This window comes from Scophthalmus maximus, chromosome 12 (genome assembly GCF_022379125.1).
Source record: "Scophthalmus maximus strain ysfricsl-2021 chromosome 12, ASM2237912v1, whole genome shotgun sequence".
In the NCBI taxonomy this organism is placed as follows: Eukaryota; Metazoa; Chordata; class Actinopteri; order Pleuronectiformes; family Scophthalmidae; genus Scophthalmus; species Scophthalmus maximus.
In genome coordinates this window covers 7,710,001-7,725,000 of record NC_061526.1, presented here as the reverse complement: position 1 = coordinate 7,725,000, position 15,000 = coordinate 7,710,001, and the positions used below count along the sequence as shown (strand labels likewise).

General features: G+C 48.6%; 1 protein-coding gene across 4 annotated transcripts in view; it reads left to right on the top strand.

Annotated features, from left to right (window-relative positions):
- Positions 1-15,000, top strand: part of shroom4 (shroom family member 4) — a 41,699-nt gene that overhangs the window by 24,863 nt on the left and 1,836 nt on the right. For 3 of the 4 annotated variants that reach the window (XM_035605279.2, XM_035605298.2, XM_035605304.2), the window contains 10 exons: positions 2,913-3,119; positions 6,532-9,358; positions 10,986-11,047; positions 11,206-12,006; positions 12,286-12,924; positions 13,504-13,633; positions 13,730-13,831; positions 14,205-14,375; positions 14,514-14,656; positions 14,758-15,000. The exon at positions 14,758-15,000 is cut by the window's right edge and continues 1,836 nt beyond it. In XM_035605279.2, coding sequence (XP_035461172.2) covers positions 2,913-3,119; positions 6,532-9,358; positions 10,986-11,047; positions 11,206-12,006; positions 12,286-12,924; positions 13,504-13,633; positions 13,730-13,831; positions 14,205-14,375; positions 14,514-14,656; positions 14,758-14,926 — 5,251 coding nt within the window. In that variant the 3' untranslated portion in view covers positions 14,927-15,000. The remainder of the gene's footprint in view (positions 1-2,912; positions 3,120-6,531; positions 9,359-10,985; positions 11,048-11,205; positions 12,007-12,285; positions 12,925-13,503; positions 13,634-13,729; positions 13,832-14,204; positions 14,376-14,513; positions 14,657-14,757) is intronic. The other variant, XM_035605288.2, reaches the window with a different exon arrangement.

Sequence of the window (15,000 nt, the reverse complement as noted above, 5' to 3'; positions counted from 1 at the left end):
CCATTTCAGTTATTTCTAGGTCAGAAGGATTTCCAGATCAAAACAAAAGAAACCCATTTTCTCTAGCTGTGTCACAATTTAAGGACCGATTGCATCACAGCGGCGCAACTCGGCGACTCCCCTTTCATGGGCTCCCTCAAATGCGGCTGACAAATGCAAATCCTTCTATTCCCGAGCAACGAAGGATCCAACGGGTGGATCCTTCCCGGCTCAACCTATCCCAGGGTGCAGTGCTCGCCGGTGACCAAAGCTTGGAACTGTGGGCAACTGCTGCTCCATTGCTAGGCGACAGCGGTAAGGGCAGAACACGCTGCTGTAGAAACCAGACTGTCTCATTTCGGTTCGGCCGTCGCGGACTTCATGGCCGACGTCAGGAACTAAAACTAAACGATGACTCTTTGTTCGTTTGTCCACTTTGTTGCCATTGAAAATGTATTTCATTATTGTGGAACTTGGACTTGTTTCTGCAGCGTTTTGAGTGACACGTTTCAACACTTACTGTTTTTATACCGTTATTCACTGGAACTAAAGATTTGTGTTCTTTAGACTTTTAGGAACCTCCAACCAAATTTATTCCAGTTTTGACTACAAACTGTCAAAATATTGGTCAACTTTTTTCTTACATTCAAAGGGTAATTAAAACAAAACTGTCTTCATCGAGTGTTGGTGAGTGTTGAGAAATAAGCAGAATAGTGTGTGAAATAGTTTAAAACAACCTACATAGAAGGTAGAAGGGAACAGTTATTGAAACAGATGTTCATGTTTTTCACATTCCCATTATCACATTTTGTTCCCGACGAGAGAGGATGCAGCTCTTACTGTAAATCCTCACATTTGTGGGATACCTGATCGCGCGGCGCTCCTCAGGCGCTGCTCTGAGCATTTGGGGAAAATCGGCGATTGGTTATGTGGTCTGGAAGAACTTTTCCTCTGCGTCGCTACGGAGCAGCTCAGAAACTTCTTTCTACATCACAGTCAGCACATTTGTCAGCATTTCTCGAGTTGTTTCTTTTCTTTCTTTATCTTTTCATTCCGTCTCCATCGACTGTAACTTTGGCATCACACGGTTTGTTTTGATTTTCGCAGCCGTCAATCTCTGATTGCTAAACTCTGAGGAAGAGAGGAGGGCGGTCGGGGGGTCCGCTAATGTTTGTAATAGGTGCGATAATGGTATTTTGTCTGGTTGAGTTCCCACCTACACACACACACACACACACACACACACATATGTACCAGCATGCACAGGCTCTACATAAACTTTCTCAGGGGATAATTTAAGGGCATTGTCAGCGGAGTCGAACAATCAGTGGGCTAAGTTCGAAAATCCCTCTTAAAGAGCCATGACCAGGAAGCACGAGTGTTTATCTTGGAAAAGCTTCTCCTGCTCCTGCTTTTTCATAAACAATAATATTCCCAAATGGTCCTTTCCTTTCCCTCGTGGTGCCAGAATCCACATTCTTCTCCCCAAATTGTAAGTCCAAATGTTTTTTGTCGGAAAAACCCCCCGTCTCATTTTACATTTTTCTCAAAGTTCAGTTCGAGAATCCTAACAGTCGTCACTTTGAAGTGTTGTTGGGAATGAAATCTTGGAACTTTTCGTCACAATACTTCTTAAGGCCTAACAAGACAAGTCCAAGTCTTAAGGCCGACAGGTCAAGTCCAAGTGTTAAGGCCGACAGGTCAAGTCCAAGTGTTAAGGCCGACAGGTCAAGTCCAAGTCTTAAGGCCGACAGGTCAAGTCCAAGTCTTAAGGCCGACAGGTCAAGTCCAAGTCTTTTCAACTGTCAAGGCAATTGAAACAAACAAGACAAATCAAAATCAATTCTGACAAGTCAGAGACAAGGCTCAAGCCTTTCGAGACAAATCCTCGGAAGTTTTTAGTCTGAATTGAGAAATTTAATCAATCAAGACGAGTCCAGGTCGTGTCTTATGTCTGTCAAGACTCTGAGGTCAAGTTTCAAGTCCTTGAAGGCTCGTCTGTATCAAGAGAAGGGTCACAAATGTCTGTCAAGTCCTTGTTATCTCATCGTTAAATGACTTTGAACATTTTTCAGTCTTTTGTCAAGTCGTAGTCAAGAGTCAATGACTCAAGTCCCACAGCATTTACCCGATTTACAACAAGTCTCATGTCTGTGCTTGAGTCTCTCTGGTCGTCAGCTCTGGTGGTTTTCCTGTACAAAGTTATTTTCATCCAGCAGCAGTTTTCCCACCCGAGTGTCTAAAATACATGATTCCCAACATAGATCGTCATTCAGTCTGAGGGAATATTGCATTTTCTGTCCTTCCCTCCTTGACACTTTCTGTTTCCCTTTACGTCTCACACCGGCGGTCCGCGGGGGTTTGAGCTGAATCTGGCCAGCACATGGTGTCGGAAGTCTGTGAAGGGGAATCAGTGAATATCTTGGGATACAGTGGAATGTCTGGCCTCGGATCAGACTGGAGAACTCACTGTACACTCACTGAGGAGTTTTTAATGGAAGTCCAAAACACATCTGTAGGAAGCTGATTCCGCAGGATTTGGGTTGGCGAGGCTCAGTCGCAGTAGGTCGGAGTTTTATGTTCGACCCGACGTTCCGAGACTCTTACAGCTGCGGTTTACAAATGCGGATGTCGTCCTATCCGCGTTGCCTGCGTAAATCATCTTGTTTAGACGAGGGGGGAGAGCAGATTAATAGATTAAATAGATTTGAACCGAGGTTAAAAGGACTCTGTGGACATACTGTACAAGAAGGGGTTTCAAATTGGAAACGCAAAACCATTCAACAAGGAAATTCCATCAGCCATCAGGGAAAAAGATGACATCACACGAGATACAACACCACATCATATATATATTTGAGTATATATATATTTTGGGATGTGAATATTCGATTGAACTTCCTCACCGGAGTTTCTCCCTCTCGTCTCCGCAGGCGGAACGTTCCTGTCATCCGGCCTCACTCCTGGCACCTGGCGAAGCTCTCGGAGCTGCCCCTCCCTCCCCCGCCTCCCCCGTCTCCTCCACCGCCGACCTGCCCGCCCTCCGCTGACTCCCCTCCCCTCCCCCCTCCGCCGCCTCCGCCTGCCATGCAGCTCCACCCCGGCCCCTACACTCTACCCTGGCACACAACCGACAACAGGTAACGAGGCAACGTCTCTCAGATTAGTCCACGTGTGATCACTAATGATGATGATTATATAACTTCATAAGCCAATATAGGTAATTTAATAAGCTACAACACGACACCACTCTCTGGTTTCTCATCATTGGCCAAAAATACAATCAGTTTGTGATTTAATCCGTCCATCATCAGCGTCTTTCAGCAGTGCATTGAGGCCGGTACCACGAGTATCATCATATCAAAGTTTATTTTCTCTTCTATCTTGTGAGAAAATTAAATTTAGAAATAAAAGTAACCTTTTCTTGAAAATAAACAACAAATTGCTGAATTGAAATAAGGAATTCAACTCATTTATCCTGATTAAATATCTTTTCAGTGAGTCTCTGATCAGACATTATGATTATTTAAAAAAATTCTGCTTAATTTTTTAAGGTTGTACAAATGGTTAGTTCAGCAAATTCGGGTTTATAGTAGAATAAATCTTAGGCGGAACTTTAGGAAAATCTCCTCTTCCGACCTGCTTCCGAGCTCATGTTTTATTTTTACAAGATTCAAAAGAAAGAAATCTAAAACCAGACGGTGAGCGAGTCACCTCCCGGTTCTGGCTCGCACGCTGTGATGACGTCGCCTGTGACTCGCTGACAATCGGCAGGAAACTGGTGACATCACCGCCTCCTCGTGCCCACGCAGGAAGCCCATTGGTCTATTCTTAGATTCTATTGCAATGTTCCGAAAGTGATAACCGGTCGGCTGGTAGCTTTAAGTTTCATTATTGACGAATTTGACAGTTATTACACATGATTAAATGTGAAACTGTTTGATCTGTAGAACGTGGGTGAATTTTTTTTTTTTGACATCTTCAGATTTTGCTTTTTATTTCACGAGGATTTAAGACCCAAAAAAAACTGTAAACGATCACAAATAAGAATCTGCATCGAGGCGCTGTTTGTGAAATAGATGTTTTTATTCTTCTGTCTGTTGATATATTCAGTTTTAAAATATAACCTTTTTTATATTACTGCGACACAGTGAAGTGATGCAGGTGTAGTATGATCTCACAAAGAGGAAGTGAGGTGGTTTATTATTGACCCACAATAAAAAATGGCTGATTGTCCTTTAGTTTGTCAGCGACTGGCTCTGTTCTCGCTTTGATAAGAATCAGTGATATAATGTACCACTGTTAGATTGAATAGTCCCACATGGATTAGATAATAGCGGTGCGTGTGTGTGTGTGTATGGGTCTCTAATTCCCACAGTTCCCCCTGCCTGATCTCATCATACGCACACACACTCCCGACATAACTTTGGACAATGGCATGTGACTCCCAGAACATGTGGACAAAGAGAGGAAGACATTCAATAAACTATGTTTGTGTGAAGGACATTTTGTTCCGTCCGCATCTGCGTGTGTGTTTGTGTGTGTGTGTTTATGTAAATATCAAAACACAATATAAGAGTGTTTGATGAGTGTGTATGTGTGTGTATTAATTCACACACTGAGAACTCATCCAATCAGTGTGTAGACACATCTTCGTGTGTGTGTGTGTGTGTGTGTGTGTCAGCCCTCACACTCACATGTTCCACATTGCCTTCTGATTGGACGGCAGTGACTATCATTTCCTGTCCAGCTCCAGTCTCATTTCCTGTCTTCCTCTCCAGGTCAAATCTCTCCAGCCGCCTCTTCTTCTCTCATTCATGGTTCACTTCCTGTCAAGACTTTCTCATGCTGATAAATACTTTGTGTTGTCGGCCTCTTGTTTTTAACATGAATTCTGTACAGTTACAATTATCTCCCATTATTTCCTTTATGTTATAAAAAACACTAGACTCTTCAGGGGAGCAACTAAAGGAAGGACCCATTAGATTTATGAGCAGATCCCGAAAACGGACAGATCCAGGATATATTTCTGATGCTGATTTGACAGAAATGACCCTACGCAGATTCTGCAGACCACTGAAACGTTGGCCTACACGAGCACAAAATCATATTTTGATAGGAGTAATTAGTGGTAGAAGACGAGGAGAGAAAAGAAACATTTCTTGCATTGTAAACCATGAATACCACAGAAACTCGTCTGCAGATATAGTCTGCTCGTGGTTTCCACACATGCCCTTCAGATCAAAGCAACAGAGATTTCTCCCTGGCAACTTCCCCCTGTTGTTTGAGTAAGACGACAAAACGAATATGAAGCGCGAGTGACCCTCTCTTCTCTCCTTCTTCTTCACGGGGGGAACAGAAATACCACAATAAAAATGTCTGCAGATTTTTATTGAGCCCCCTTTATGAGCTGGATTCGAACCAAGCACCAGAGCAGCAGGAGAAGAAGAACCTCCGGACCGAACATCGATAGCCAATAAGTGTAAAAATGTGTTTTTATATCTCCCGTCCTCTGAGCTTTCCTCTGCTTCTGCGGTTCTACCGAGAACTCTGTGTTGTCGGGGAATTATTTTGGTCTCTTCGTCTTTTCTCGTCTGCAATTCTTGGACCTTTTTATTAATAGAAAGTCAGAAGAAGAAGAAAAGGGAACGGAAAGAGGAGGAAGGAGGGTGGCGTTCTGCAGAGGTCACGCATGACGTGCAGTTGATATATTTGACATTTATTACATATTTATTACTTGTCTGTCCATTTCTCGAGGAGGCAACCCCTCTAAATAGTTTTTCCTTATCAGAATCAAGGTCAGAGTCGTCCTCGAGGGTGATGTACAGATTGTGAAGCCCTCTCAAGTAAATTTGTGATTTATGGGCATTTTTTTAAGAAGATTAAACTCTTGACTTTACTTGAGAATCACAGTATTTAGCTATTTTTACCTACTGTATTGTCATGTTGTGCTGTTTGGCAAAAGGACATTTTGGGAAGAAATCTGCATTTGATGTCAAGGAGATGGGACATGGAGAATCCATAGGACGGAGAAGAGAGGGGAATGGGAGGAAATCAGGGAGATGACTTGGAGACTTTTGACTCTGGGCAGCGGGAGTTGATGAGGAGGAAATCCCTCCCCGCCTAAAGAGGCTTCCTCCGAGGGTCTTTAGGAGCACATGGGGCTGCCGTGGCTCTCTGGGCTCAGCGCTGATGGAAAACAGATTTCCCAGCGGTACAGTTCAAACGTTGTGTTCTTGAAGAATATACTGGTTGTGTCTTGGGGGGGGGGGGGGGGGTAAATCACAGCTCGTGCATTTGGAAATTAAAGATGACTTATTGTATGTAGTTTATTAAGGACGTAACATGAAACTGATTAGAAGGAAACCACACAGATTTCACTCGGGGGGCATTCAAAGTCCTATGTCTTCTTTCGACAGGGTTGTCAAGACAAATCTGATTTTGCAATTAATTAACGTAATGATAATAAGATGTCTCCTACAAAAAGTTCCCAGAAAAAAGGGCGATGTAGTTTAGCGGATAGTTGATGTGATCTCCTGTGTCTCCCTGCAGTGACTTGTCCATGCAGTGGGGTCAGCTGTCCAGACCTTACTCCTCCACCGACCGAAGCAGTTCCCTGGGCTCCATGGAGAGCTTGGACACGCCGACGCCCACCGCGCAGCCGTTCTCCGACTCCCACATTTCGCCCGTGGACCCCGCCCTCTTCAACAACAAGAGAGACTCCGCCTACAGCTCCTTCTCCGCCAGCTCAAACACTTCCGATTACGCGGCCGTGCCACTGCGGCCGGGTGAAACCTGCTCCATGGATAACCTCCTCCAGAGCCTGGGCCCGGCCAGTCGACACTACCCTGGCTGCGATGCCTCGACACTGGGGAGCTCATCTGCCGAGGCACCGGACGAGGCGCAGCTGATCGCGCACAAATCCCGGTCGCTGACCAGGCCGAGGCCGAGGCCGGTGGAGGTGAGGGAGAGGCCTTCGTCCTGCTGTTATGAGGTTGAGCAGAGGAGGGGAGGAAACTTTGAGATCATAAGAAATGGAGAAGGAGGAGCGGAGGAAAGAAAGACGAATCCGCCGCAGCCCCCGACCAGGAAGGACAGTTTCAGGGCAACTCGGAGTCGCCACAACGGCGCCAACAATCGTTGTGCTTCTGCTCCTATTGAAGTATCCAGTGTTTCATCTTACTATGACGAAAACAAATCCTCTCTGAATGTTCAATCTGGAGTTCACAACGGCTTCTCGGCACCAGAAGAAAGTGACCAAACCGCGGATTTCAAAGAGGATTCCATAGACTCGCACTATATGCAAAGACAGACCAAAGACATTAGACATATCAGATGTGACACTAGTGGTAATAAAGACTACGATTCAGAAACCACCTCAGATCAAGTGGCGGCCTCCCCGGTCCCCGTCGACTCCGCTCAACCGGGCTCCTCACCTGCAGAATCCTCCACGGAGGTTCAGGGGCAGTCCGACTCAAAGCACTCCTCTCCGGGGCTGCACCAGCACGCTGCTCCCGAGAAGCTCCTCGCTACACAACTGCACTTATTGCAGTTTAACAACAACAACTCTTCTCTGGAAAAGGATCCGTCAAACCCTTCCGATCCCGTCTTGACCCCTCGTAGCAGCCAGTGGTCCCATTCCTCACTCCAACCTGCAGGGGAAGACCAGGAAGCTTCTCACGACCACCTCCACGCCCCGTCAAACAAATGGGACGGGAGCCGCTGTTCGACCCCAGGAGACGTGTTCCTGGAAGGGGATGGGGATGATGGCGATTCAAGAGTCGGGCTGGAAGGGACGGGTGTCAATGGCGAGTCCGTCTCCCCAATTCAGCATCACCACCCTTGGGGCCGCTCGGTGAGTGTACCCGGGGACCACAGAGGATCGTCAACCCAGGCAAAGTCGAGCTCTGGCCATATACTGGAGAGGGATTTCGAGCCGCTCAGCGCTGCTGCCAGTATGGATACTCTGCTGGAGGAGCAAAGAGAAGTGGAGAGAGGAGGAAGTAGAGGAAACAAAGAGGAGGATGTCGAAAGAGAGGCAGCTATGAAGAAGTTGAACCCGTCGAGGAACCATCGACGAAACCGGCGTCGCAGCGAGCGATTTGCCACCAACCTGCGCAACGAGATCCAGAGGAAAAAGGCCCAGCTTCAGAGGAGCTGCGGCCCCGGGGGTTTGCTCTGCAGCGGGGAGACTGTGCAGGAGGAGGAGGGTCCAGACCTCCACGAAGAGCCAGATGTGCCTGCACAGGAAAGGAGCACCAGAGTTACATTTGTCTCACCTGTAAGCCCCCAAGATGACAGGACAGACGCACCAGTTGAGAAATCAAACGATTCAAGTGACTCAGTCCATGATGATTCGCAAACTCAGTCAACAACCTACAATCAGAACAACAACATGTCCACATCCGTCCAGATCCTGGACCCGGGCGTGCCCAGTTTTGGCGTCGGCATCCGAGTTGTGGAAGAACCAGCTCCCGCCGGCAAAGCCCGCCGCTGGCGTTGGACCCCCGAGCATAAACTCCAACCAGAACCTGAACCCAACAGAAGGTGTAGAGTCCTGGGGGAGAAGGTGTTGGGGGTCACAGGGTCCAGACATGGGGTTTGTAACTTCTCCTCCTCCTCCTCCTCCGGCTCCTCCTACAGTCGCTCCTCTTCCTGTTCTCGTATAGAGGAGTCCGACATCCTTCCATTTGCGGATAGAATGAAGTTTTTCGAGGAGACGAGCAAAGGCGTGTCTGGGTCCAGTGTTTCGATCCTGTCGAGTCGGAGGCAGAAGAAAACCTCCAACTACCCTGAGCACCAGGGAGGGGAGCTTGGTCTGCACTCACCCCAAAGGAGGTACTCCTACCAGGGGGGACTTCAGCAGGAAATGTGCCTGCTTTCAAACACCGTGGAGGCCAGAAGGCAGTCAGTGTGCACCAGCAGGGAGAGGCAGAAAGAGAGGGAACAGGCGAGGGAACGAGAACTGGAGGAGAGGTTGAGAGAAAGGGAGAGGCAGCAGGAGAAGGAAAAGCGAGAGAGGGAATCAGAAGTGGAGAGGGCGAGGCTGAGGGAACGAGAGGAGAGGGTGAGGCGGTGGGAGAGGGAACGAGAGGGGGAGCTCGAGCTGGAGAGAGAGAGGGAAACGGAGAGAGCCAGAGAGCAGGAACGGGTGAAAAGAGAGAGAGAAGAAGATGCTCGGCTCATCTCACGTCAGGAGTTTCACGGCTTCCAACACAAGGACGACGTCCTCTGCTTCCAGCCTCGGGAGTTCTGCCACAGTCGATCCCAGGACCGAGTCCCGCGGTCAGCTTTCCATCCGGTTCGCACCACCACCGCCCCCCCGCGCCCGGAGGAGCAGCAGCCGGGACTCACGGCGAGGAGCTGCACACCTACAGAGGTGAGAGTGCATCAAGACACACACACACACACACACACACACACGTCTTCTGTTTTCGTCACAGGTTAAAGAATTATTTAATCTTTTAAATTATTCCGAAGACTTATGAATGAACCAATCCCGACGCACTCTTATGTACGTTCAGCACAGTTACTCGGACACATCACTCAGTTACGCTGCGTTCGCACTGAACGCGAAGGAAACTTTCGCGTTGCGTTTCTCGTGAGAGTTTGGCCGGGGGACTATTTCATATTCACGCTGCGTCGTACGCGGACGTCAGTGACGTCGGGAGGACCTCCGCGCAACTTGGCTGTCGTGACATCGCGACACACGACTATTTTGCACAAGTTGAAATATTTGAACTCGAGCAAGTGAAGCGAATTGCGGAAAAAATGTTTCTCCCTCGCCAACACAAATTAGCATCACCATGCTAAGCTTAACGACAGCCCGTGTCCCCGGCAGCACTGCAATACGAGTAAACGCCTCTCGGAGAGAGAAAGATAAACTCTGCAGCTCTATGGTTTTTTCGGACGGGGCCACGACCGCCACCGGAGACCAGAGATGGGGGAGAAGGAGCAGCTCGGTCCAAGTCCTCCGCGGTCGAGCGGTCGGTTTGTAGTGGAAACCTCACGTTCCTGGCGTGTGGTCACAGTCTGACATTCTCGTCGAACACATTCAGCGGGTCGTCGAAACCGAGGGCTGGTTGGGCAACGGCGGCGGACACTTTGTGTAAGTGATAATAGCGGCTTCGGGTTTCGTCTTCGCCACAAATTGATCCAAACAGCTCGGCGGGGGGTTGGGGGTGGGGTGGGGGGGGGGGGGGGGGGGCCTCTCGGCTGAACTTACACAACTCCCGAGAACTTCAACCGATCGGTGACCTGATCGTTTAACGCTGAGCAAAGACAAGCGGACGTTTGTTTCGTGAGCTCAGCAGATGTTTCGTTCGAGCTGTTGCTTCCTCTCGATCGTTTGATTCCACTGCTATAAACCACCCCACGTCTGGAATTCCCATCCAAGACCCACACACATGAAGCTGCAAAGGGAAACACACACACACACACACACACACACACACACACATAATTCACTAACGTGTGTTTCCATGTTCCAGTGTGTTTTGGAAAGAGACTGTGAAAACTAAAAGATGAAACCAGCGTTTATTGTAAGAATCGTACTTTGACGTGTTTTCCGAAATCTTTTTTGGCAAAAATTAGACAATTGGATTAGATATTTATCAGACCTCATTACATTTACACTTTAATACAATTTGCCCGTTTCGGGAAAAGAAGGTTTGTTTTATGAAGAATCGGTGCAGAAAACCTTCTGTGCATATGAGAACTAAACACACGGAATTCTCAGTTAGTTGGAATTTTTTGTTGGTGAAGGAATTATTCTTGGATTTTTAACTGGGAGCATTACGTCATTCAACACATGTGGGGAAAAAAAATATGATCTAATGTAGAACTGGAAGAGTTCATCGTCGCCTCAGAGGACGGGAACGCTGCTTCTTCTTCTTCTTCTTCAGCTGTTTTCAGACAATTTCTCAACCAAAAAGCAAAAAAGAATCATATATAGACAGTCAGAGAATAATTAATTAATTCCTTAGGTGTTTAAATCTCTCCCACAGACGCATCCCGCCCGGAAACAGGAAGCGACCAAGCTGAACAGGAAGTACAGCCTGACTGAGAGGTGAGATACTTCCTCCTCATAAAAATACGTGGTGGAACGGTTATAGCATTCCTTTAATTTGATTGGAAATGTTAGTTTTTAGGAGCGTTCATGCTCCTTCGTTCTGTCTCTGTTTATTTTGTTTTCTAATCTGTCGTTCTACGTCCTCCTCATCCCAGGGACCCAGGCTGGAGGCGGGAGTCCAGACCAGCAGAGAGCATCAGTCCAGCCCCTCACCAGAGTCCATGGGGCCCCAGAGACGCCGACGGCAGCGGCGACGGACATACGTTGGCTCCACCGCCGGCTCCTCTCGCGCTACGCGGACGAGCCATGTCCGAGAACGACCTGCGCTTCGACGGCAGCAGCCGCTGGTCGCCATCGATCTCTGTCGCGGCCGGTCAGATGCTGAGTGAGGTGGAGGAAGGAGAAGGCGTCAGGGAGGGAGAGGCGGCAGCGAGCGCCGCCGGGCAAAACAGGAAGAAGACGCCGCCTCCGCCGAGGCCGCCGCCCCCAAAGTGGGAGCAGTTCCACCGCAGGCGTGCATCTCACCACAACCTGTTCTCCTCCTCTTCCTCCTCCTCCTCTTCTTCTTCGTCTACCGCTCCTCACTCCCTCCCTCCGTCCGTCAAGGCAGCAGACGGTCAGTGTTCCGCTCGCTCTGCCTCGCTCCTCCCTCCCCCCGCTTCAAGGCAGCGTTCCTTCAGTCTCCCCCCCGAGAGGAAGGAGGTGACGGAGGGCTGCCGGCGCTGCAGCTGCAACCCGACTCAAAACCAGGAACCGCCCTTCGCCCTCGCCCCGTCCAATCAGAGCCAGGCTCAGATTCAGGAGCTGTCCTTCACCGTGGCTCCGCCGAGTCCCACGTTCTCCAGACGGGCCTTCAGACCGGTGGCCCCGCCCCTGAGGGAGAGGGAGGGGAGGAGCGTGCAGCAGGAGGCGGAGTACATATCCTCGCCACCTCCGTCAGACACCGGCGTTAGCAGGTGAGGCATATATATATATATATATATATATATATATATATATATATATTCACATTGAATATCCTCAAACCAGCTTCAAAATGTGTTTATGTTGAATTTTCAGAGTAAAATATATTTGAACTGTAAAACGAGAATCCACATCGATCTCAAAATATCTGAGAACTTTTAGACAATACATCTTACATTGAAATAAACTTGCTGATATAAATGATCATATTGAGAAATACTTAAATGTTTCATTATTTAAATTTTTATTATTTTGATTCTGTGTCTCTGCAGTTTATCAGAGGTCTACGTCAACTCGGACCAGGATGGAATAACAGATCACAACCAGCATCACAATGTGAGACCGGGAGCAGAGTGGGAAAGATCCTCGTCTCCCAGAGTTCATCAGGAAACTCCTCCTCCTTCTGACGGAGGCGCTGTTGACGCTCCACCTCCTAAATCCTACTTCGACCTCGAGCAGCAGCAGCAGCTCCGTCTGAACAGAGGCTTCCCGAGTGACGAGCAACAGAACATCCCAGAGACGGGAACCGAGTCTGAGGCGACCCTCAGCCCGAGTCCCGCCCACAGCCTGGAGGCCGACCTGGACGTCCCCATGGAGACGGACATCGACGACTTCCAGGAGGAGGAGCTCCCGGCGGAGGCCGAATCCATCACCAGCGAGCTGCCGTGCTTCGCGCTGCCGGTCACGGTGCTGGAGACGGACATCGACACCTTCCCAGATCCAGGATCGGCCTCGCCGACGGGCCGGGCCCGGGCAGAGAGCGGCTCCCTGGAGGAGGAGCTTGAGGAGAACGGCCGAGGGAGGCTGAGTCTGGAGGAGCTGTTCCCCCAGAGCAGTGAGGGGGAGTCGGGCACGGAGAGCTGGAGGGGAGCCTACTCCACCATGGAGCACAACACCGACAGCTTGGACAGGTGAAGTGTGTGTGTGTGTGTGTGTGTGTGTGTGTGTGTGTGTGTGTGTGTGTGTGTGTGTAATGCACTGATCTGGCAAATTAGATATTATTATTCTCAAATAAGTCAAGGTATGATTTTGTGTAATGATGTTGAATAATTTTTTCATTCATTTCATTCTTTTTCCATATAAAACAATATTTTTTTATTATACATTCTTAATCTGTATTAAGTATTATAACAGTGATGAGAGATTATTACATTATTGGTTATGACATTTTACTACATCAGATATCATATTATTAGGTTTTATTACATTTTGTTGGATTATGTGTGTATTATTATTGAGAAAGTATTACATTATTGGGTTTTTATTATATTTTTGTTGGGAGATATGTGGAGATTTTTATTACATTATTGTTAGTTAATGCATTATTGAGTTCCACGAGCCCTGTGATCTGCAGTGTTTTTAGTACAGTAGGAGATGATGATCATTAAATATATAAAACTGTGGAAGTATGTATTTTATGACGCTGTGTGTTTGAGTTTCACGTCTGCGTAGATACAATAAGCTCTGGTCTCTGGCCCCTCCCCCCTCAGGCGGTCCGGCGCGAGCTCCAGCTGTTCGTCGTACTACAGCACGTCGGCGGCGAAGGCTCAGCTCCTGTCGCAGATGAAGGACTTCACCGACAACAGGGAGCGCGACGAGGACGACGAGCTGACGTACAAGGTAACGTGGTGGGGGCGGTACGGCCACCGACGCGGTGATGCCGATGTGACGTTGACAGACTTTCAAACCTCTGTCCTCCGTGTTTTTTTCGAGCAGAAGCAGCTGATGGAGAGTCTCCGCAAGAAGCTGGGGGTCCTGAGAGAAGCTCAGCGAGGTCTGCAGGACGACATCAGGGCCAACGCTCAGCTGGGGGTCGAGGTGGGACAAATTCATATCTCTACAAGATATTAAAGTGTCCGACATACCGGCCCTTTAGCCTCTGCGCTCGTGTTCCAGGATAAAATATCTTTCTTCAAATCATCGTTCAATCCGTAAAATATCAGAAGATTGAGGGAAGCAAAATTGCCACTTTGTCGTTAACTCACGTCCATTTTGTTTCCTAACTGTTGGTAGTTTTTACATTATCAGTAATTATGACATTATTGGGAAGTAGTAAATTATTGATAGTTCTTACATTATCAAGAAAGTGGTAAAGTATTGGTAGTTCTCAAATTATTGAAAAAGTATTATATTATTGGTAGTTCTTACATGATTGGTGGTTCTTACATTATCGTCTGGTCCCCGTCGTCAGGTGGAGAGCATGGTGGTGTCAGTGTGTAAACCCAACGAGGTGGACAAGTTCCGCATGTTCATCGGCGACCTGGACAAGGTGGTGAGCCTGCTGCTGTCTCTGTCGGGGCGTCTGCTGCGGGTGGAGACAACGCTGGAATCGCTGGACCCCGAGACGGAGCAGCACGACCGGGTGAGGGGGCCGGGGCAGGGAAGGAAGGAGGGAACTACGTAGTGACCTAGGACTGAAACCTTCATGTTGTAAAGTGTAAGTTACTAAGACACTGAGGATATGAACACGAACATGTCCCTCCCTCTCGCTGCCCTGCAGCTCCCCCTGCTGGAGAAGAAGCGGCAGCTCCTGCGGCAGCTGTCCGAGGCCCAGGACCTGAAGGAGCACGTGGACCGCAGAGAGCAGGCCGTCAGCCGGGTGCTGGCCCGCTGCCTGTCGCCAGAACTGCACCGGGACTACAGGTACGTCACCACCACACCACCTGCCGCTGCTGCTGCTGCTGTCGGCGGTGAGATGCGTCGCTACCGCGAGGTTTTATCAAATCTGTTTTTTTCTTTTTTAGTCACTTTGTGAAGATGAAGGCGGCGCTGCTGGTGGAGCAGCGGCAGCTGGAGGACAAGATCCGGCTGGGAGAGGAGCAGCTGAGGGGGCTGAGGGAGAGTCTGGGGCTGGGGCTCGGACTGGGGCTCGGACTGGGAATGGGAATGTCGCTTGGATACGGACATTACTGAAAAGAGAGAGGAGAAAAACTCAAATTCTAAGTATATTTTCTGAAGTATTCTGAGTCGGAAAAGGAAAAGATTCC